Source organism: Xenopus laevis, chromosome 7S (assembly GCF_017654675.1).
Source record: "Xenopus laevis strain J_2021 chromosome 7S, Xenopus_laevis_v10.1, whole genome shotgun sequence".
Classification (NCBI taxonomy): domain Eukaryota; kingdom Metazoa; phylum Chordata; class Amphibia; order Anura; family Pipidae; genus Xenopus; species Xenopus laevis.
The window spans coordinates 91,051,460-91,073,921 of NC_054384.1; the positions used below are offsets into that span (position 1 = coordinate 91,051,460).

The window sequence follows — 22,462 nt, forward strand, 5'->3', positions numbered from 1 at the left end:
TCTTGAAAAACAAGAACTATTTGTAGGACTAAGAGGTTTTAATGGGTGATCAGAGACAGACAAAGCAAAAATATATCAAACATGGAAAGATGACTTATACATTCAGTGTGCTCAACTGTGAGTGACGCTCCTCCTAAAATAAATAATGCAAGAAATAATCAGATCAGTGTACAGACACTCTTTCAAGCTCTTTGAGCCCTTTTCCAAGTGTAAGGGGAATGAAACATAGTTCCCAATATAAACCCTAAGGTCCACCCTCCGTGTAGATATGCAAATAAGGATTCGGTTCTGTATTCGGCCAAATCTTTAGCGAAGGATTCGGGGGTTTGGCCGAATCCAAAATAGTGGATTCGGTGCATCCCTAGTTTTGGTTTTCATTTACAACATGTGTGGATATTCTAACCCACTATTATTAATCTGTTCATCAATTGAATACGTGGATTTGTAAGAGACTGTTTGAGGGACTTCTCTTTTGATGGACACTCTTAAGCTGGCCATAGACGTGCAGATATACCTTTAATGTTGGATGAATGATCGTGCAGTGCCATTTCCCAACCTGCCACTAACCATTCAGATCAAATAAAATAGTAAAAGAATAAATCGTAACAGCAATCGTATGAAAATTATGAAAAGCTGGTGACAGTCTCCCACTAATATCCGGAAATATAGTTGACAAATTTTCTAACCTGTTGATTGAACAACCTATCAACATGGCACGAAAAATATTGGGACACTCCACACACGGCCAGAAAATTGTACGATACGAAGATCGTCTATGGCCATCTTTAATTTAGAGACTTTTTGATTGTATTTTTGATTCCTCCGATTGGGATTGTGGAACAACACCAATCCGCTACATGGAGGGTGGACCTTAGGGTTTATATTGGGTATCATGATCATGTTTCATTCACTTTCCACTTGAAAAAGGGCTTAAGGGCCCCGATGCCCTGTGGGTTTTCTGCTCTTGTGCACTTTACGGTATGATGGGTTTATTTGCAACAGGGTCTTACTTAAAGGAAAACTATACCCCAAAATGAATACTTAAGCAACATATACTATACATCATATTAAGTGGCATATTAAAGAATCTTACGAAACTGGAATATATATCAGTAAATTTACATCTTTTCTCTTGGGCCTCCATGTTGTACTGCCTCAGAGATCACCTGACCAGAAATACTACAACTCTAACTGTAACAGGAAAAACTGTGGAAGCAAAAGACAGAACTCTGTCTGTTAATTGGCTCATGTGACCTAACGTATAGTTTGTTTGGTATGTTTGTGTGCACATTGAATCCCAGGGGGCGGCCCTTATTTTTTTAAAATGGCAGTTTTCTATTTATGATAACCCATTGGCACATACTACTAAAAAAGTATATTTTTATGAAAATGGTTTATTTACATGAAGCAGGGTTTTACATATGAGGGTGTAGGGCAAACTAAGTGCTGTTAAAGTGCATTTTGATTCGTTGTGTAACATCCAAACCCATATGGGGCAGGTGCAGGACTTCTACTAATCTCAAAATACATCTTGCACCCAGCATACGTATTTCCCATCCTCATTGTGACAAATACCAGTCTTACAATAGAGCAATTTGTGAGTTGAACCTCTGGTTAAAACTCCAGTTAAGCCAGTTACACACATTCAGTCCACTATGTCACATTTTGATTTATGTCAGTATGGCCTATTAACTACAAGCAAAGTGCTACATCCAAAGTTGAACTGCTTTGAACCTAAATGCTTATGACTTTAACCACTACAGACTTTATATACGATCCCCCGTGCTTCAAAGGAGAGGAAAGGCTTAATCGTTGGAGAGCAGATTCTTTTAGGTACCCCCCCAGTGGCGCTCCTCTTAGCTGAAAAAGATGCTGACCCGAAGTAGCGTTTTACTGAGTGCTCCACTTGCCTTTCCCAGGGATTCCTTGTGACTGATCCAGGCTGTGAACATGTATAGTAAAATGAAACAATTGCACTACTGGACCATGAGGGACTTCAGCCTTTCCTGAGTCATGGGAGAGTGGCAGCACAAAAGTTCATTTTAGTGCATGATGGTGTCTGTCTGTGATGATGTGTGTGGCTATTACAAAAAAGGCATGAGATGATACTATATAAGAAGACACTTGCAGAGCTCGAAATCACTTTCAAGAGTGAATATCCCTACATTCTAATAAAGTGGTGTTTTAGTGTAGAAGAAAAGGGGGCTGAAGCTTTAGTTCTGTGAAAAAGTAGCAGCCCCTTACTGCTGTATGTATGGAGTAAGGAGACAACTTGAGACTGGCCTCTCAGTTTGAGAAACACTGCTTTTGATTTAATAATGTTAGCCTGGTATTAATATGGGACATGTAAATATAAATATATCACATACAGACATACCATGTTGGTATCATAACCACCAATGTAAACACATCTTTTTAATCCAAAGGGGAAATTGACAGATTCCAAACATAACATCAACGCACATCTGTATATACATGGAACAATTCTGCAGTCTGTTATATACAGCCTATAATATTTCTGTAACATGTACAAGGAATTGTAGCGTTATTTTCCAGGTGTAGGCAAGGTCCACGAAGGTTATAACTCTCACAGTTTTAATACTCGCAACTGCAAGATGACTAAACATCCCATTTAATGCAAGATGTCTGTGATTAGCGCAGAGAAGGATATTCATAGGCATTTTGCAAAGAAGCTCTCATCACCTTTCACCTAACAAAACCTCTACAACAGCTCTCCACGATTAAAACCCGCACATGATGTTCATATAAGCCACTGTCCTGTTGGTGCTGTTTCCATTATTGCAGTTTCCATTGAAGTGACCAGCAGCTCAGAATAAGAGTTCTATAGGGTTCTCTTCTAATGTCCACCTCATCCTAACAGGGGATACGTCCCAGTGTCTCTTGCCAAGCTGAAATAGAAGTGTAATGTCTGTGCAAATTTTTCAACAGGAGCAAGGGATTAGAAACAGATGAATCATTGAAAAACAGCAGTTGCAGGAACATACCAACACATACTGTGTGTCCCTTGTTAGGATGAGGTTTCCCTGAGTGACTTGCCAATGCAGAAGAGCATCATCATAATAACCTCAACATTTTGCATTAGTTCACTCCTATTAAGAGTAGGGATGCACCGAATCCACTATTTTGGATTTGGCCAAACCCCGAATCCTTCGCAAAAGTTTCGGCCCAATACCAAATCCTAATTTGCATATTCAAATTAGGGGTGTGAAGGGGGAAACATTTTTTACTTCCTTGTTTTGTGACTAAGTGATGAGATTTCAGTCCCTAATTTGCATATACAAATTAGGATTTGGATACGGTTCGGCCGGGCAGAAGGATTCCGAATCCTGGATTTGGTGCATCGCTAATTAAGAGTAAACAACCAGCCAACAGGGAAAGCCATTGGGATTCCAGGAAAATCCCAACAGCTCTTCAGTTTGGTTGGCCAGTGAATGATTGGGCACAGAGCTATTATATTAATTCATCCATTTATTTATTGTTTAATTAGTGACCTGTCAGGTGGATGTTGCCCAAGTAAAATGATGGATTATTTTTAATATGATTGTTTGTAGATGGTGATTTATTTAATATTCAGATGGCATAACTTTGACTTGGCAACCTCACTCATTTTTATAGTTTTATAAGACAGTAGAAGGAGAGCACAGTGCATTGTGTGTACAGAACTTTCTGTACATGTCATGTTTTACTGTTCATTTTATAATAAAGTGGATGTAATCTATGCATATATTTATTTAAAGCTACAGTACAGGCATAGGATCTGTTATCTGAAAACCAGTTATCCAGACAGCTCTGAATCACGGGATGGCCGTCTCCCATCGACACCATTTTTAATCAAGTAATTAAAAATTATTTTAATGATTTCCTTTTTCTCTGTAATATTAAAACAGTACCTTCTTCATCCCAACTAAGATATATTTAATTCTTATTGGAGGCAAAACTATAATATTGGGTTTATTTAACGTTTGATATTTTTAGTAGACTTAAGGTATGGTGATCTAGAAAACCCCAGGTCCTGAGCATTCTGGATACTAGGTCCCATGCCTGTTTTTGTTTCTGATTCTGACCCTGCTGTTCTGTGCCCACATCCAAGGAATGAATACATACTAGTGGTGTACAAAGACTTGTGTGAAATGGGGTGGAACAGTAGAGAGCTGGAACTGCAGTCTCAAACTCCTTTGTTGTACATAATACAATACACAGAATGTACAGATATAGACACCTTCTTCGACCCCCAAAAGCAGCTGCACCATTATATTCTTCTAAAGTTTGTTTAAACAGTATTTTAATCATAGTTCACATTATCTCTACCTACATATAATTTGATATTGCAACAGTCAACATTAAAAAGGCTTCTGTGTTTAAAATATAACCGTAAATAAAACCACAAGAAGAAGTTAATACTGCTTGAAGGGAATTAGAGTTCCCTGGGCATTGATTTCGGGAAATAAAAAGCGTATGGACGGCAATCTATTTTTTTACCAGAGTGTCGCCAGTACGCTTTTTATTTTCATATATGGACACAGTGGGGACGCTGAGGACTGAGCACCTGCCTGTGGAAGCTGCCATTTGAAGAAAGTGAGTTCCCTTTTTGATTTTTATTGATTTAGGGAGCCCAAACTTGACCTAGCACTTCTAATATAAGGGCCTGGCCAGATATGCAAGGTGTTCTACCCTGTGAAAATGGATTGCATTCCCCCATTATGATCTAGTGCAGAAATGTCCAATGTGCAACACTGGTAGCTTGCCGCTAGTTTGTACTGTAACACTGGATATTATGATTTATAGCGCCAGAAGTACATACTGCTTAATCCCAAACAATTAGCAGCGCATTGCTGGGGCAAAATTAGGCCCATGTGTCATTGCCCTAATACTTTATTTACGTATCTAAGTTCCAATATGCCTTTAACTATTCTATGTTTCTAAAACAGTTCTGCCAGACATTAATTTTCAAGTACAATGAATACATCAACAATACACTTGTTCCTGTAAATACCCCATTCTTTTGACACTTGCGGTATTATCAACCGATTGAAGGAATTGTTCACAACAACAGCAGGTTAAACAACTACGTAAAATAAAGGATAGAGTATGACCCCCCCAAGAACTCATTCTATGTTATCTTCTGTAGCGATGTCTTCTACTACCTCACCCCAGTCACTGCTATCTCCCGGGTCCTGTTGGTATAGCAGTTCCTTTAAATGTTTCCGTTTAGTATGCCTGCGCAATGTGTTTCTTTCGGTGAATCGCAGATGACAAAGTTCACACTGATATGGTTTCTCCCCTGTGTGTACCCTCTGGTGCCTCTGAAGTTCCCCCGATTCCCGGAAGCCTTTCTTGCAGATAATGCACTGAAACGGTCTCTCCCCCGTATGAATGTGTTTGTGGCGTTGCAGATGAGACGACCGTTTAAAGCTCTTTCCGCACACTTTGCACTCAAACGGTTTGTGCTCCGAGTGCGTTATGCTGTGTCTCTCCAAGTCAGAGAGGTAAAGGAATGACCTAAAACATAAGGGGCAGTAATGAAATCTTTTAGGGATTTGCGAATCCTCATCAAGTTCGCCACCGGTTTCTTCTGAATTTATGAGGTCCTTTTTGAAGACTGTGTACGGGATTCCCCGATCATCAATTAAGAGGAATTTATTTTCCTCGCTCTCGCATGTGCTCTCGTCCTTGCTATCTTGTGATGGATCTGTGAGGTCTATTGTCCCATTTACAGGTGGACTGTTGTTGTTGGAGTGGAAACTGACATTTTCTGGTTCACAAGTTGCAAATGGCAGGCCGATCGCTGGATCCTCCAAGGGATGATTAATAGATAAGTTTATCTTCTCTTGATAAGATCCTCCTTTGGAATCTGGAGATGATGTGTAAGAAGCTGAAGGCCTAAGAAAGTCCTGCTCCATATTTCTGACAGTTTCCATGGGTGGATACTCACAATGTAATTGTGGTTTGACTGCAGGATTCCACATCCGACCTCTCTCTGGGAAGGAAGAATTTTGGATAAAGCTCCAAGGAGGTTTTAGAAGTGGGGCGGCAAAAGGTTCAGGGTTTAATTTTATTAGTTCTGTCCCAGCAGCAATCCATTGCGAGGAGACCGCACCATAGTATGGGCCTTCTTGTTGCATAAACCCTAAATGATTGTAAAAATTAGGAAAAACAATGTCCTCTCTCATGCATGTGCTGTTGGAAGGTAAATGTTGCAGGACATGGTGTGTACTACCATTTTCTCTAAATCTGGACTGTAGACCTTGTCTGCTGCTATCCGCAAACTGAAGCAGAGACTGTGGTTTCAGAAAGAGACCGCTTTTCTCTCTGTCAAACAGTCCCACCTCAGAGGTCCATAGCTGCTTCCTCGGTGCCCATTCTCTACTATATCGAGACTTGTCAATCTTCCACGGCTGGTGATACTGTGTTTTCTGATTTGCAGACTCCATGATGTACTTTTCGAATATTTAATCAACCAAAGCAGATCAAATCTTCTTTACTAGTCCGACACTGTAAACAGGAAATAAAACATTAAATGATATTGCTACACGAACACCAACCACAACAAAAGCAGGTATTAGGCATCATCTACAATTATGTTCTAGTTTTGAGAACAAAGTATTTTGAGGAGGGCTGCAAAATTTACCAACATGTACTCACCAGCACTTCCTTATGAATTAAAGAAGAAGGAAAGTCTGAAATTAAGTCAGTTTTATCAGAAAGGTCAATATATATATATATATATATATATATATATATATATATATATATATATATATATATATATATACACACACCAGCAAACCCTAAAAGTAATGCTTCTCTGAGTCCTCTGTCAAAAGAAACACTGCATTTCTTTCCTTCTATTGTGAACACATGGGCTTCTGTATCAGACTTCCTGTTTTCAGCATAAACCTCCACAGCTTGACCTTGAGCATGCTCAGTTTTCTCCTCTCTCTCTCTCTCTCTCTCTCTCTCTCCCCTTTTCCCCTCCCCTCTCTGCTGAAATCCGAGCCCAGAGCTATGAGTGAGCAAGGAGAGACACAGGCAGGAAGTGATGTCACACCAAGCTAATATGGCAGCTGCTATCCTAAACAAACAGAGAGAACGTCTAGTGCTATTTATTCAGATATGGTAAAGCATTCTGCAGAATAAATATAGTTTTATAGCTTGCACTATTGTGGCTAATCTATTGGCAATAAACTGCCTCAGTAGCTTTCCTTCTCCTTTAAAGCAGCCATACATGGCCAATCTGGTACACTGTCCCATGGGCTTAACAGATGGTGAGTATATGAGGGCCACACATGGTACAGATGCCTTTCTATTGTTTCTACTGTTATTTTGCTACATAAATACCAATAGCAGCAAAAGATGGGTAGTAGACATTATCTAGACTTATGTGCAGTAGCTCCTCATATCTTCCCAATCTTCTGATGCACTTTGCAGTGGCCAGTGTTGTCCTGTTGTTATAGCAGTTCCTTTAAATACAGATCAAGTTTTCTCCAATTCTAGAATTGACTGTTTTCCATAATACATTGATGTCTATCATGATCAGGGGCCACCATACATGTACCAATAGTAGTTAAAAGTTTGTTTTTATACTACAGTATATCATTGGCATGTCTATGGTCAGCTGTAGCCTGCAGAACAGTTCATTGCATTCTGCACCATGGTGGCACTTGTGTTAATTGGTTCAGTTCTTGCCTGTGCACAAAGGGGCATATTTATTAACATTGGAGACAAACATCACTGGTGATGTTGCCCATAGCAACCAAACAGATCTTTGCTTTTGTTTTCCAAATTGACTGTTCAAATCCAATTTCTGGATGTTAATAAATACGCTCCAATGTCACAATGCTAGTAGAAGTATGGGACCAGTCATGCAGAATGCTTGGTACTAGGGGTATTCCTGATAAGGTATATTCCTGTAGATTTCCATACCTTAAGTCTACTAAAAATTTATTTAAACACGAATTAAACCAAATAGGGTTGCTTTGCCTCCAAAAAGATTTATTACTGTATATCTTAGTTTGGATCAAGTACAAGGTACTGTTTTATTATTAAAGACAAAAAGGAAATCATTTTTAAAATTTTGTTCAAAACGGAGTCTATGGGAGTAATTCAGAGGTTTCTGGATAACGGGTTTTCATATAATTGATTTTTATTATTTGTATATATATTTATTATTTCATATATTATTTGTTCATATATTTAACAATTTAATTGTGAGTCCTCAACCTAACACTGCTTTGCAGCTGCAACCAGCACATACCTGCTCTGAGTCGCTGACAGATTTCACCTTCTAACTCTACAACGAGTTAGCAATTTGCAATGCAAGCCACAGATCTCAGCATAATGAGCTTCCATGCCAGTGTCAGACAAGTCAGAGTGGGACAGATAACTGAACATATTATCTGTACATACCTCTGTGTCCATTGTAATCATCCGTGGCCCATGTTTGTCAGGAGAAGGTGGAGCACAAAAGCATTTCTGGTTGAAAAGCATTCATTTTGGGGATCTCGTCTTCCTGGAAAAAAAAGAAGAAGCTGAAAGGTGGAGAGGAATCAGCAGATCCTACTCTTCTAAAAGGAAATATATAAACTGACAGAGAAATAGGGTTTCACATTATGTCCCTTTAAGATATGCATTTATGTGTAGAATTTGTTATACCAGAGAACACAACATACCAATTCATTATTCACAGTGTGGAGTGAAGGCTTAACAACCAGATATGGCGTGTCTCTTGTTAAACATTAGTGATTTCCGCCGCCGCCGCTGGCGGGAAGACAGAGGAAGCAGTTCGGGGAGATTAGTCGCCCCGAAGAAGAGGAGATTTGTCGCCAGGTGACTAATCTCCCTGAATCTGCCTGTGTGCCATGACCCTTAAGCCCCTATTTACTGATATTTGCATAAGATGTGTTACTGTGAGCCATTAGCGACTGAACCACACAGCTATTTGCTGAAGGTCTTATCTGATTAAAGGGGGGTTGCTGGGATTTTAGCAGCTGATGAGCTGCAATTTACATTATTTTTTCAGTGTGGGGTCCCAGATATATTGCATTGCTTTCCCCTAGTTTTCTCTAAGCCAGGATCCGATGATGGCCAAAGCACAGGCTTCTTTAGGGAATAGAGAACCAATTGGGTTGCTGTGCTATAGCAATTTGTCCCTTCTATATTTTGTTTGGCTGTTGTGCTTGATGGCAGAAGATTGGATGCTATAATACAATAAGCCCAAGACTAAGTCCCCTAAGTGAGTGCGAAACGCATAGGGCGGATGGAGATGATACACATTTTTAACTTTGTATAAATAAAAATATTTTTTGACTAATCCTTTCTGGTCCTGTGGATCCGTTTGAGTGCCGGTCGGCCCTGTTCCTACTTATGCTTTACTATAATACAGTGGCATCTCAATAGGAAAACCGGACACTGCAAATGCTATATGATAACCTGTTTAAATATAAATTTGAAAACAAAACATGCTATTTTAACCTCTGCTCAGCACTGCGTACTTAAACCTTCTCCACACTGTGAATAATTAATTGGTCTATTGTACATACAGCAATATATAAATTAAAATATACACACAGGACCAGGGATCACATCAGACATAGATGCGCAGCTACCAGCCTCAAAAACCTGATTTGTGTGCTTCAGTGGGGATAAATCACTTGCTACAGGTCACATATGCACCCCTGTTCCCAGGACTGGACTAGGATTCAAAATAGGCCCCGGCAAGTACACATAGGCCCAAACAGCCCCCACCAGCCCACTTAATAGTTAATTTCTATGGCATCTTACAACAGCCCCTCTGGCATTTGCCAGAACCCACAGATTGCCAGTCCAGGCCTGCCTGTTCCATACACTCTAGGGGCAAATTCACTAAGATTTGTAGTTGGGCCAGCGTCTGCTTCGCCGCACTTCGCCAGGCGTATTTTTGCCAGCGCTACGCAAATTCACTAAAATCCGAAGTTCTGCTCAGGGGAAGCGTAAGGTTGCGAAGTTGCACTAGCGTTAATTCGCCAAGCAAAGCGAAGTTACGCTAGCAATGCTTAATTTGCATACGGCGCCAAATTAAAGTTACAATGGAGGAATATATAGCAGCACTACACAAGCCTGGGAAACCTTCAAAACAGCAAATAACATTTTTATTTTGCCCTACACATGTGCCCACTGTATAGTTAAGGTGCCATGAGTTAGGAAATGTAGGGGGGAAGGAGGGTAGCCCCAAAAAAAATTTTGATCTTTTTCAGCCTTTCATCCATAAAAAAAAGAAAAAACGCCAGCGTTTTTTGGGACTTAAATTTTTTTAACTTTTTTGAAGCAATCCCTATCTACTCTATTGCACTTCGCCTGGTCTGAGGTGGCGAAGGAAGTCTAGCGTAAAAGGTAGTGTTCAGAAAAATGCGCGCGTCAGTGAATTTGCGTAGTTACGTCCATTGCGCAAATTCACCAGGCGTAAGGGTGCGAAGTAACACTAGCAAATTTACGCCAGTGTCCGTTAGTGAATCGGCAAATTAACGAAAATGCGCTAAAATAGCGAATTAACGCTAGCGTTAGGCGCTTCGTCCTTTAGTGAATTTGCCCCTAGGTATGTTAGGGATCTCTATTGTCCAAAATAATAGCTTAATTGCATGTATTGGATCTATTATCTGGAATGCTTGGGAATTTGGGATCTAAGGTTTTCCGGATAAGGGATCTTTCCATAATTGGGATTAACATACCTTAAGGGTACAAAAAACATTTAAACGTTATACATAAAACAATAGGATTGTTTTGCCACCAGTATACCATGCAGCTTAGTTACCATCAAATACAAGCTACAGTTTTAATATTACAGAGAAATAGTTAATCATATTATTTACTGTACTTGTTTATTATTCAATACCTGCTGTTTATACAGTGTCAAAATATTCCATAGTGCTTTGTAGAAAATATGCATATTTTGCATTCAAAAAATAAGAATTGTCCACAGAACCTATGACCAATGGCATTCCTGTGTCTGGTGCTGGATATTAGATCCCATACCTGTATTAGACAGTGACCAATTATTTAAAGACCAAGCTCTGTATTGCCTCTAACAAAATATATTTTATTATTTTCTCACAGGAGATGTGCCGTGCGAAATGATATCACGGTTCACCTGGCTGCCAGATTAGTACTCTGGTGGAATTGAAAGAGCATTTGGGGTGCAAGAAGGTAAACAAGCAAAAGATGCCACCCTACGAGGTTCTGTGCATGTGCCAAGAAAGTGACAATAAACACCAAAAATGAAAAGCAGCCTAATTAGCCATGTACCTAGCCATGGGAAAGTGATAATGCATCTCCTGCTAATAATAAGAGAAAAAGGATGACATTTTCCTTACAATGACAGATTTGGGATATGCCCTTTAAGAATTTTGGATGCCAGCTGCAGAACAATGGATGCCATCAGTATGCATGCATGTCCTGTGAATTCTGGGGGCTGATGCACCTGAGTACTATTCCCAGCCATTACCTGAGGGACGTATTGTTCCTAGGATGTGAGCAGCTTGTACAGACGTGCAGTGCAGACACTCTGCTTCTCCTCTCAGTCTGCTGCAAGCCCCTCCTCGCCCCCCTTTTCCTGGCTATACTGGGTATTTAACTAATGCATTCTGTGAGCTCACAGGAAGAGTGCCCTGCATTTCCAGATTACAGGGGAACAGAGCAAGAAATATTCGTTCCCACCACAATCTGTGCACAAGCTGAAATCTGTGCTCATTATGAGAAAATCGCTTCCATTGTTGTGCTGTGATGGGCAAGGGTGGTCACAGGTCGGTTATTGTACAGGAAAGAATCAGTCTGTAACTAAAATCCTTTATTCATTATTTTGCAAGTGATAAATGCAGAGTCAGCCATCACCCTTAGGGAACACCTAACCTCAAGAACAATAGGTCTCATGGGCCTCTATTTTGCCCATGTTTTCTTTTATTAGGCAAATTTGTATTTTGACGTTGATTTGCCCTTTAATGAGAACAGAATGATGCAGTCCCCTGGACACTGCAGGCATGGTTATTAAGTGAATTCACAGGCTTCAGGAATAGTTCCTCAACATGATCAGCAAATGAACCACCCAACAGGGTCCTTCTTTTTACAGGTACCATCTTTTGCCAGTGCAATATATGTCTGTTCCTGTTCAGGAATGGAACAGAAGGCCATAGAGAATAGAAATGGGAACCACCATGAAAAGGATGCAGTAGACAATGTACAAGGCACACTGGGCAAGAAGGAATGTATGAGGATTAGGAGACTACCAAGCAGAACAAATTATGGCTATAGAGAACTGGTTTATCAGGCAAGGAAACAGGCCAATGTATGAACATACAAATTTAGGACAGAATCCTCAGATTATATAATTCTACTTTCCTCTGCTTATTTCTATATATTACAGTAGCGCCATCAATATTGAGGATATTATACATGAGTTGCAAAATAAATACATCTGAACACATCGGGGCACATTTACTAAGGGTCGAAGTGAAAATTCAAATTAAAAAACTTCGCATTTTGAAGTAATTTTTGGGTACTTCGACCATCGAATAGGCCAAAATTTTCACTTCAAAATTCGACCCCTAGTAAATGTGCCCCATCATGTTGTACATCCCAATGGCTTTATAATGTTACTTACTATGGATTTACAGAAAACGAACCATGAATAGTGGATATTGGGTGCAGTGTCGGACTGGGACATCAGGGGCGCACCAAAAAACCTTAGACCAGGGGCCCACTCTCAGTACTATTATTCTTTCTTTTCTCTATTCTCCTAGTCTCCTTTGGGCCCACCAGGACTTTCCTGGTATCCCGGTGGGCCAGTCTGACACTTATAGTGAGTATAATCACCAGGGTCGGACTAGGTTGGCCCAGACCGGCTCCATTGGCTGCATCACAGAACTTTGCAGCGACAGCGTTCGCACGGCACATCTCCTGTGAATGTGCACCGTGCATTTGCACATGCTGGTGCTGACAGTTTGAAGGGTAGGAAGGGGCTCCCAGGACTGCCAGGAGGGCCCTTGTTTTGCAGTCCCAGTGGGCCCCCCCTAGAATAAAGTCCGACCCTGATAGTCACCCAATACCTAGAACAGGTATGGGATCCGTTATCTGGAAGCCTATTATCCGAAATGCTCTGAATTACAGGAAGCCCATTTATAGACTACTAACTGACTTGAATACTAACTGAGATATAATGAATCCTTATTGGAGGCAAAACATTCCTATTGGGCTTAATTAATGTTTAAATTAAATTTTTTTAGTAGATTTAAGGTATGGAGAGCCAAATTACAGACATATCCCTTATTCGGAAAACCCCAGGTCTCAAGCATTCTGGATCACAGGTCCCATACCTGTACCGAGAATATACAGCTTATATATAGAAGCCAAAAATCCAAAATGGATGCAAAATTTATCCACTCTGTATAGTTGGGCAAATCACCATTTTGTCCATTCTGTATCTTCAATACACAGTGTCTTCAATATACAGTGACTGGGACACCAGGGGCCCACCCAAAAACAATAGACCAGGGGCCCACCAAAAAACCTTTGACCAGGGACCCACTCTCAGTACTATTATTCTTCATCTCCTCACTCAACTTCTATTCTCCTAGTCTCTTTTCCTTACATACTATAATCAATTATTCCATCTATTTAGCCTCTTTGTTCTCATAGAAATAAGGAATGACCATGAAATAGGTGAAATGTTTAGCAGCATGAGGGCCCACTGACACCTGGGCCCACCGGGAGTTTTCCTGGTATCTCTGTGGGCCAGTCCGACACTGTCAATACAAGTGTAAGTCAATGAGCCCTCGGATATTTTTGTGCAGGGTAAGGAACTCATTCATGCATGTGGATATATTAGAGATATATGTATAGCAACAACAAGCATGCCTTTCACTGTCCACTATGCTGTATTGTTTTCCTATATTATGCAGCAGGGACATATACTTTAGCCATGCCAAGGACAGATTTTTCCAGTATGCAGGTCCTGTCACTGGAAATTGAGACCAATATTACTTTTTCTGCACAATGGGTTCCGTTTCAATCTTAATATTGCCTTTGTCTTAAAGGAACATTTCAGTGTGAAAATAAAAACTGTGTAAATAGATAGGCTGTGCAAAATTAAAAATGTTTCTAATATAGTTAGTTAGGCAAAAATGTAATGTAAAAAGGCTGGAGTGACTGGATGCCAGAACACTACTTCCTGCTTTTCTCTCTAACTCTGAGTTAGTCAGCGACTTGAAGGGGGGCCACATGGGACATATCTGTTCAGTGAGTTTGCAATTGATCCTCAGCATTCAGTTTAGATTCAAAAGCAACAGTTATGACCCATGTGGCCTCCCCTCAAGTCTCTGATTGGTTACTGCCTGGTAACCAATCAGTGGAAACCAACAGAGCTGAAAAGCAGGAAGTAGATGTTACACATCCAGTCATTCCAGCCTTTATACATTACATTTTTAGCTAACTAACTATATTAGAAACATTTATTATTTTGCACAGCCTATCTATTTACCCAGTTTTTATTTTTACCCTGAACAATTCCTTTAAGCATCAATGATATAAACGAGCTGTAAACCACTTTATAAAGGAAGCAAAGTCAAAATATCTTTAGCAGCACTATTCTGCACAGTGTAGTGTAAAATAATAGAAATTATAGGTTATTTTTTGCTTAAACCTATAGACATAATGAGTTTTTGTCTCTTCACTTACAGCAGGAACTCTGTTGAAGTCTATTGGTAAAAAACTGGAACGGAATTTGGAGAAAAGTTATTTGTTCTCCAATGGAATCCTGTCCATGACTTTTCATGTGATAAACAGTGTAGTGTGGATTCGCACACCCTCCTTTCCAATGGCTATAGATATGCCTGGTGCACGTGGGTGGAGGCTCGGCAACCTACCAATGCAATAGTGTAGAAAAAACCTCACGGCACTCAGGTCTGCGTGAGAATTTCAATCGTTTATTGAAGCGGAGTGCAATGCAACGTTTCGGGGTAACCCGGTTTACCCCGAAACATTTTCATGTGATAAACCATGAAAATCTGGCCCATTATCGTATGTTAACACATTTCACAGTTACAAAGCCTTCTAATTCCACGATTCAGGGTTATATGTTTTATTACCTAAGCGGGGTGGCAAGATCACAGAACCCGTGGCACAGAAAAGGTTAATAATTGTGTCTGCAGTTAAAACTGCTGTCCAGGGTTCTGTATTGTTCTGTTAAAAAACAGCTATGTCGTTGTATTGATTTGTATTTCTACAGCAGGCAAAGAGCTGCACATAAGATTAAAGATTTAATTATAGTGCTACATATCCACAGGCTGATCTTCCAGTACAATAACCTAAGCGCAAACCCCCCTGCCTACCACAGCAGAACAATGTAAACTAGTGTCTCTTAATGATGTCTCTTGCACTGCTCCCTTAGACTTCTGCTCGGAACCAACATTTCTTGCTCTGTTCCCCTGTTCTCTGGAAATGCAGGGCACTCTTCCTGTGAGCTCACAGAATGCATTAGTTAAATGGCCAGTATAGCCAGGAAAAGGGGGGTGACGAGGGGTTTCCAGCAGACTGAAAGGGAAAGCAGAGTGTCTGGAACAATACGTCCCTCAGGTAATGGCCAGGGATAGTGCTCAGGTGCATCAGTGCCACCCACCAGTATAAACAGGACATGCTCACTTGATCCATTGTTCTGCAGCTGCCATGTTAAATAATGATTATAACTGAAATGTGTTACTGTCGCTGCATGGCTACTTTGAGAAGCAAAATGAAGGTGCTTTTGATTGTGGTGCACTTTTTTTTTTAGCTCATATTGTGCAATTGCACAAGGCAACATACACTGGCATAATGTTACAATTTATCTTCCGAAGTCCCCAATGCATTGTGATTTCCATCAAACTGTAAATGAGACAGCCAAGAAGATTCTGTATACTAGATTCAGAACTAGGGTTATGGCGCAAAGCTTGGGGGGTGCTAGGCACGTACCTTCTCTATTGCTTGGCCTACCCCTAGTCCGGCCAGTGTTCCCTTATTGAACAGTTCCGCAGTCCAAAGTGCTTGTATGTATGCCCTACCTGGCCTGGCGCTGCTGTATACAGTTACTAAGTACATGAGAATCTACTTGTTACTCTGAGCAGACAATGCACTCATTTTCCTAGAAACAATTCATCACTCCTTTATTACATTAACATCCTTTAACACCCAGAGAATAGGGAACATGTGTGATCCTATCCATGAATAGCTGGTGCCTGAATACAGTGCATGATATATATGGGGCACATTTACTAAGCTCGAGTGAAGGATTCGAAGTAAAAAAACTTCGAATTCTGAAGGTGGCAACCCTAGGCTGGTATCAACTGGGTGAGGTGACAAGTGGCAACCCTAACTGCAAGTGGGCCAGGACTGATGGCAGCGCAATACTATAGATAAATATAGACATATGCTAGAGACGCTGGACGAGCTGCAGCAGCTGGCCCTGCCATTACTATATAGCTGAATATATCCTGTTGTACAACCCCGCAGCAGGCATTTACTATAGGACACACCTCCTCCTTCTCCAGCAGCAGCTGCTCTCAGCTCACAGACCCTCCCACTCACACTCTGGCATCATGGAGTCTCTGGCTGGATGAGACAAAGCCGGCTGTAATCCATTAAAGGAAAGGTCAGTGCATAAGATACAGCCGTGCCTGTGAGCTGCATTCACTTATTTACCATCCTTGCTTCTCTCCCCAGCAAAGACCTGCGACTTGGGGGAGAACGGGTTAACCCCTGCAGCCTGGGAGGGAGCTGTGCTAATTCACTGAAGGGTGCGCTGAATTAAAGAGCATGTTTTTATTTTCTAGGTCTGGGGGTAACACTGTTCCCACTGTGCCATGCGCGTATAGATATTACCCTGTTTGAGATATACATATATATACGTATGTGCAAAATGACTTTTACTACTAAACATACAGGCCTGCAATCCTCCCTTGCACATATAACTCCTCTAACCACAGGGTCTTCTCTCCCAGTTGTTGTGGCACTGCTCTTTTGGGGGAATGAGACGCATAGCAGGCTCCCTGCCAATAAAAACACCATTGCAAATCTTCCCTACAGATAAACAGGCGCTGCTAGTCATGTAATACTGCATCAAAAGTGGATTGTGGTTCCTTCCTTCTAGCTATTATTGTTGAATTTTTTTGGAGCCTAAAGATTCCTGTATGAGACGTTGCGGGCTATGAAAGTGCCGCAGCAATACTCGTGCATCTCTCAAGCTCACTTGTATTTTTGATACTGGGTATTCTTAGGTGGGATTTTATATTACAGGTTACACATTTGCTTTTCTTCATATTAAGCTCATAGAATCATTTCTAACCCTCGACCCAGAATATTTCTCGAACTTGATATTCTAAGGGCACTGAAACACTTACTGGCAGTTTTAGTATCAAAGAAAGCCGTCAGCATGTGGTCGACCCCTAGGGTTGCCACCCGGCCGGTATTTTAACGGCCTAGCCGGTAAAACACCTGCCAAGGCCAGGGCCGGTATTACAAATTTACCGGCACCGTGGCCCCGCCTCTTTTATATCATAGTCCCGCCCCTTTTTCTTCCTGTCCCCCACCAGCCGGTAGCTATATTACAAAAAGGTGGCAACCCTATCTACCACTGAGCAGACTTGAGTAGAGCTGTAGTTTTAACAATATCTGTGTGGTGTTTATACAAATGGCCTGTAGATGTCACTGTGCTCAAGACTTATACTGTGCATACTTTCTATACAGCTTGTGGTGTTAAAGTTGCCTACTGTTGTGTAATGGCTGCATGAGCCTGCTAATAAAGCACTCTACTCATCCTTGGCTACCAAAACATAACAATCTGGATGTCAATGGGTTTCCCATTCCTACTGCAATAACATTGCAAGGAAATGTGACCTTCCACTTCCTTAAGTGATCTCTCATTTAGTGGCATTATAGTGAGTACATTTAACATTTATTTTTTTTGTTACTGTCAGGCAACGACAAAAAAATAAAACCCACTGAATATACCAACATCTACTCCTAACCAGATACACCTCCCCATGGCAAAGTGTGGTTAGCCTGCACTCCAGGCAGAGTGGTTCTACACTAAAAACTGTTTTGGGTTGTCCCCAAACTTGTGCTCCATCTTGGGTGCTTCTTAAAGCCTTATCTATTTTGGGTTTACTAGACTTTACAGCTTTTTTCTATCACTGTGTAATACATTGTGTTAAACTTGCTGCTCATTAAATCCCCATCTTTTAGTTCGCCTTTTGTTCCATTTGTTTGCAGAGCACTTGCTTGGCAAAGCCCTAATCATGCCCTTTATTGATGAGAGACAGCTGTCTGTACGGGAAATGCGGGAGGAGGAAGCACCTGTGGTCCTGGAAATGCTGAAGGTAAATGAGATAAAATTTTATTCTTTGCATACTATAAAAGTGTATTCAAAGAGCAGTGAAAATCTCCAGGGTTTTTGTTAAATTGGCCATCAAATATTGTTCCAAGTGTTTTTTTAGTGTTGAAGGGGCAAAAACTATAAAAAAAAGATTAGTAGATGACTAATAATAACTTTATAAAACTGATTTCCGTCAGTCTGTAACTAATTCTGAAGAACATGGAGCATGAAATGATAGATTTCCACAGCAAAGCGCTGTTTTGAGGAGATCCCAACCAGAGCCAACTACGCATGCAAATGTGACATCACTGGCATCTGCACCAACAAGCAGACACCCCTCTACCCCCCCACCCTGGCCCTGGGTGCCACCCTAGGCACTGGACGTATGGACAATCCCCAGCCCAACAACTATGCATTCATGTGGCATGTAATTTACCAGGCTCCCCCTCCCCAGATTTAGACCGCAAGGTATGGCAGTGGCTGGAGGGATAGTTTATATATTTTTTAACATTTTTTATATATGAACTGGAGGCCTACCCCTAAAGCTTCCACCCTAGGCACCAGACCCTTGGGTGCATAGGTGTTGGTATCGGCATTCACGATATAGTGGTCATGGATGCCTGGGTACTGTCTGGGTGCTGTCCTCCAAGAAGACACACACACATTATATATATATATATATATATATATATATATATATATATATATATATATATATATATATATATATATATATATATATATTCCTGTGCCCAACATCGGAAGAGGTGACAGATGGACATGACAAATCCTGGCATTCATATGTGTCACTAGGACACCATAAAGGCAAACTGAGGCACATCTGTGAGTAGTGATATCAGTAAAGGTGGCCATAGACACACAGCTCCTATCGTAAGAATCGAGGATTCGTATGATTTTTCGGATCGTGTGTGGCGTGTGCCGACATCTTTTCGATCCCGCCGGAGCCCACGGCACATACGGCTGAACAATCAGATTACCCCCAATATAGCCATGTTTGTTAATGGCATATCGGGGAAAGATCCGCTCGTTTGGCGATGTGGCCAAACGAGCAGATCTTTGCATCCATGGCCACCTTAAGGCTAACTTTATCCTATCTGGTGCCTGGTTAAACCACTCAAAGGAGAGAAAGCTTCATGCAAAACTGTATATTTTTTGGAACCATCCACTATACATTTGATTGTGTTTCCGCAGGATGGCTTTAAGGATACAGAGAACCGTTTAATCCTCTACATTCTGACACGGCCATTGACTTTACTGCTTATGGCAGTTGCAAGTAGCGGCCTGCGCTTCTTCCTCAATTCCTTTAGTGTTGCTCTTGTCATTCCTGTTCTTCTGACTATTGTGGGCCTGAAGCTACTGCTGTGGCGCTCTCCCGACCTAAAGCAGATCTACTCATATTACAGCATTGGCCAACGCAAAATCTGGGTGGCAGTGTACGACCAGGACGACATCTGTGGATGTGTTGCGCTTGACACTACCCAAGATCCTCAGACAGTTGAGCTGAAAAGGATGTCAGTCAGCCGCTGGTACAGACGTTCAGGAGTGGGAACCCATCTTTTAAAGTTCTTCGAAAGTCATGCTAAGAAGAAAGGCTTTCGGTGCATTGTGCTTTACACTTCCATGGTGGCAAAAGCAGCCACTGGACTCTTTAACAACTGCGGATACAAAGTCAAGGGGGGCTCGGATTGGCTCTGCTACACCATTATGCAGGAGTTTAGGAAAGACATTTAGCATATTGCAGTAGGACTGTACAGAGTCAGAGTGCGTGTTGTGATTTCTGGAGTGGCCTTGGCAAATATTTCCCTGTATTTATTAAAAATAATGCAACTGAAAAAAAGAGTAAATGCTCATCAAATGGGCAGAAGCTCGATCCACCTTTGCTCATGAATATTTGGTTTTATACAGTATACTGTTTCCCAGTCTGCTTCACAACATCTACATACAATGTCAGGAAACTCATTTAAAATGTAAGCGTTAAGTTAAATTAAGTATGTGTTTCACAATGTTTATTTAATATATATTTTTTTTAAGATTAAGATTTTAATGCACCCTTTAAGGCTTATAATCCACAGCAGCAGCATTTTATTTATTTAGCCATGCAGAAATAGTCATACTGCAGACTCCTGCTATGGCAAAGGAGGGATGGCACATGCTTAAAAATATGACTTTTTGGTACTTAGTATGGCAATCCCTTAATCAAGGGAAACATCCATAAATGCAAGGCTAGAAAGATTGGCCTGTCATATTAAAGCAGTCTTTGGGGGTGGTAATGTTGTACATTTGACCCCACATCTTGAATAGTGGTGATACATAGGGGCCGATTCACTAAGCTCGAGTGAAGGATTCGAATGAAAAAAATTCGAATTTCGAAGTATTTTTTTGGTACTTCGACCATCGAATTGGTTAAATTCGTTCGAATTCGAACGAATCGAACGAAAAATCGTTCGACTATTCGACCATTCGATAGTCGAAGTACTTTCCCTTTAAAAAAAACTTCGACCCCCTACTTCGGCAGGTAAAACCTACCGAAGTCAATGTTAGCCTATGGGGAAGGTCCCCATAGGCTTGCCTGTGATTTTTTGATCGAAGGATTTTCCTTCGATCGTTGGATTCAAATCCTTCGAATCGTTCGATTCGAAGGATTTAATCGTTCGATCGAACGAAAAATCCTTCGATCGATCGATCGCAGGATCAGCGCTAAATCCTTCGACTTCGATATTCGAAGTCGAAGGATTTCAATTCGAGGGTCGAATTTCGAAGTATTTTTAACTTCGAAATTCGACCCTTAATGAATCTGCCCCATAGTGTGCAGGTGATAGTGAATGGAAACAGCAGCAATGAGGCACATAGCAATCCTCTATAGGCAACATCAGGTCATATTTTATACACACAAACTGCATGAACTGATATTGTACTGGCTATATTTCATTGCACATTAAAATATTGTCTCATATTTAGTGTATTTTTTTTTATAAGGCATTTCTAATTCAAGTTATACTTTGTTCCCTTCAGCTCTGCAATATGCAATCGTTTTAATTGCACCTTTTTTGTGTTATTGTAAAGTCATAAATAATAAGGGGCATCTTAGTACCTTACAGCAGTGTTTTCTAAGTATCTTATGGAGCGCGAGCTCTTGATTTGTCTTCACTTTGCTGAGATATTTGTAGGTGATGTACAGATACAGGTTTGTACCATTTGCAGAGAAGCAGAGATCTCTTACATAGAGGATGGTCAAGATTTGGCGCAGGAATTAGTACAAACCCGACACATAATATAATGGCTTAATTCTTGGGAAGAGCATCTGTGAATGACAAATTTTATATATTATACCTAAACACCATGGGGGGAATTCACAAAAGTGTCAGTAAAATAAGTCACCCAGAAGTGGCGTTCGACAAATTTGTAAAATGTCGTACGAACGGCACATTCACAAAAGCAGATGTTACCATCTCTGAATGTCTCGTTAGTTCAAAATTTTCTAAAATGTCGTATATCTTTTCATCGTACAAACGACATTTACCAAGACTTTTCAAAAGACAATTTGACCGACATTTTCATTTTGGAGAGCCTAAAGTGTCTGAAATTGTCTGTAAAAAAAATGAGTTTACAAGTAATTCATAAAAATGTGGGGAAAAGTGGCGCCGAAAAAACCACGCCCACTTTTAACGACACTAATTCAAAAGTGTCGTACATGTCGGAAAATTGGCGGAGAAATGCTCTGTGAATTTGTCGGCTGTTGCTACGACACTTTCTACGACATTTTAAAGACATTTTTTTGTTCCCAACACTTTTATGAATTCCCCCCCCCCATGTGTTTCACAGAATTGTAGCACAGATGTATTTGCACATAGTAACAGTGCTGTATCTACACTATATCTGACTCTGCCCTAGGCACTGGCCCTGGCTCTCCAATGCCACCTCCTCGATTGACACATGCATTAACCCTGCCTCCCTCGATCTAAACTGTCTGACAGTTTCTATTTTTTACAACCAGCTCGATAAAAAGCAGTTCTGATAAATCTTTTCCATATCTTGTTGCTTAGGGGGAGATTT

The 22,462-nt window shown here is 40.8% G+C and overlaps 2 protein-coding genes across 4 annotated transcripts; one reads left to right on the forward strand and one right to left on the reverse strand.

Moving 5' to 3' along the window:
• Positions 1 to 4,786: 4,786 nt before the first annotated feature.
• LOC108697729 (zinc finger and SCAN domain-containing protein 5A) lies at positions 4,787 to 11,585 on the reverse strand. The gene is made up of 3 exons (XM_018228043.2): positions 11,498 to 11,585; positions 8,428 to 8,530; positions 4,787 to 6,513 (listed from the first exon to the last, which is right to left on the reverse strand). The coding sequence occupies exon 3, from the start codon at positions 6,450 to 6,452 to the stop codon at positions 5,127 to 5,129; it is 1,326 nt and encodes a 441-aa protein (XP_018083532.1). The 5' UTR covers positions 6,453 to 6,513; positions 8,428 to 8,530; positions 11,498 to 11,585; the 3' UTR covers positions 4,787 to 5,126.
• Positions 11,586 to 15,535: 3,950 nt separating this feature from the next.
• nat14.S (N-acetyltransferase 14 (GCN5-related, putative) S homeolog) lies at positions 15,536 to 20,246 on the forward strand. 3 transcript variants are annotated; one of them, XM_041571528.1, is made up of 3 exons: positions 15,536 to 15,618; positions 18,286 to 18,392; positions 19,601 to 20,246. In XM_041571528.1, exons 2-3 carry the CDS (start codon positions 18,312 to 18,314, stop codon positions 20,138 to 20,140), a joined length of 621 nt encoding a protein of 206 aa, XP_041427462.1. In that variant the 5' UTR covers positions 15,536 to 15,618; positions 18,286 to 18,311; the 3' UTR covers positions 20,141 to 20,246. The 3 variants fall into 3 exon arrangements, with proteins under 3 accessions (XP_041427462.1, XP_018083533.1, XP_018083534.1); XM_018228044.2 differs by lacking the exon at positions 15,536 to 15,618 and adding an exon at positions 16,509 to 16,666; XM_018228045.2 differs by lacking the exon at positions 15,536 to 15,618 and adding an exon at positions 16,677 to 16,811.
• The last annotated feature ends 2,216 nt before the right edge of the window (positions 20,247 to 22,462 follow it).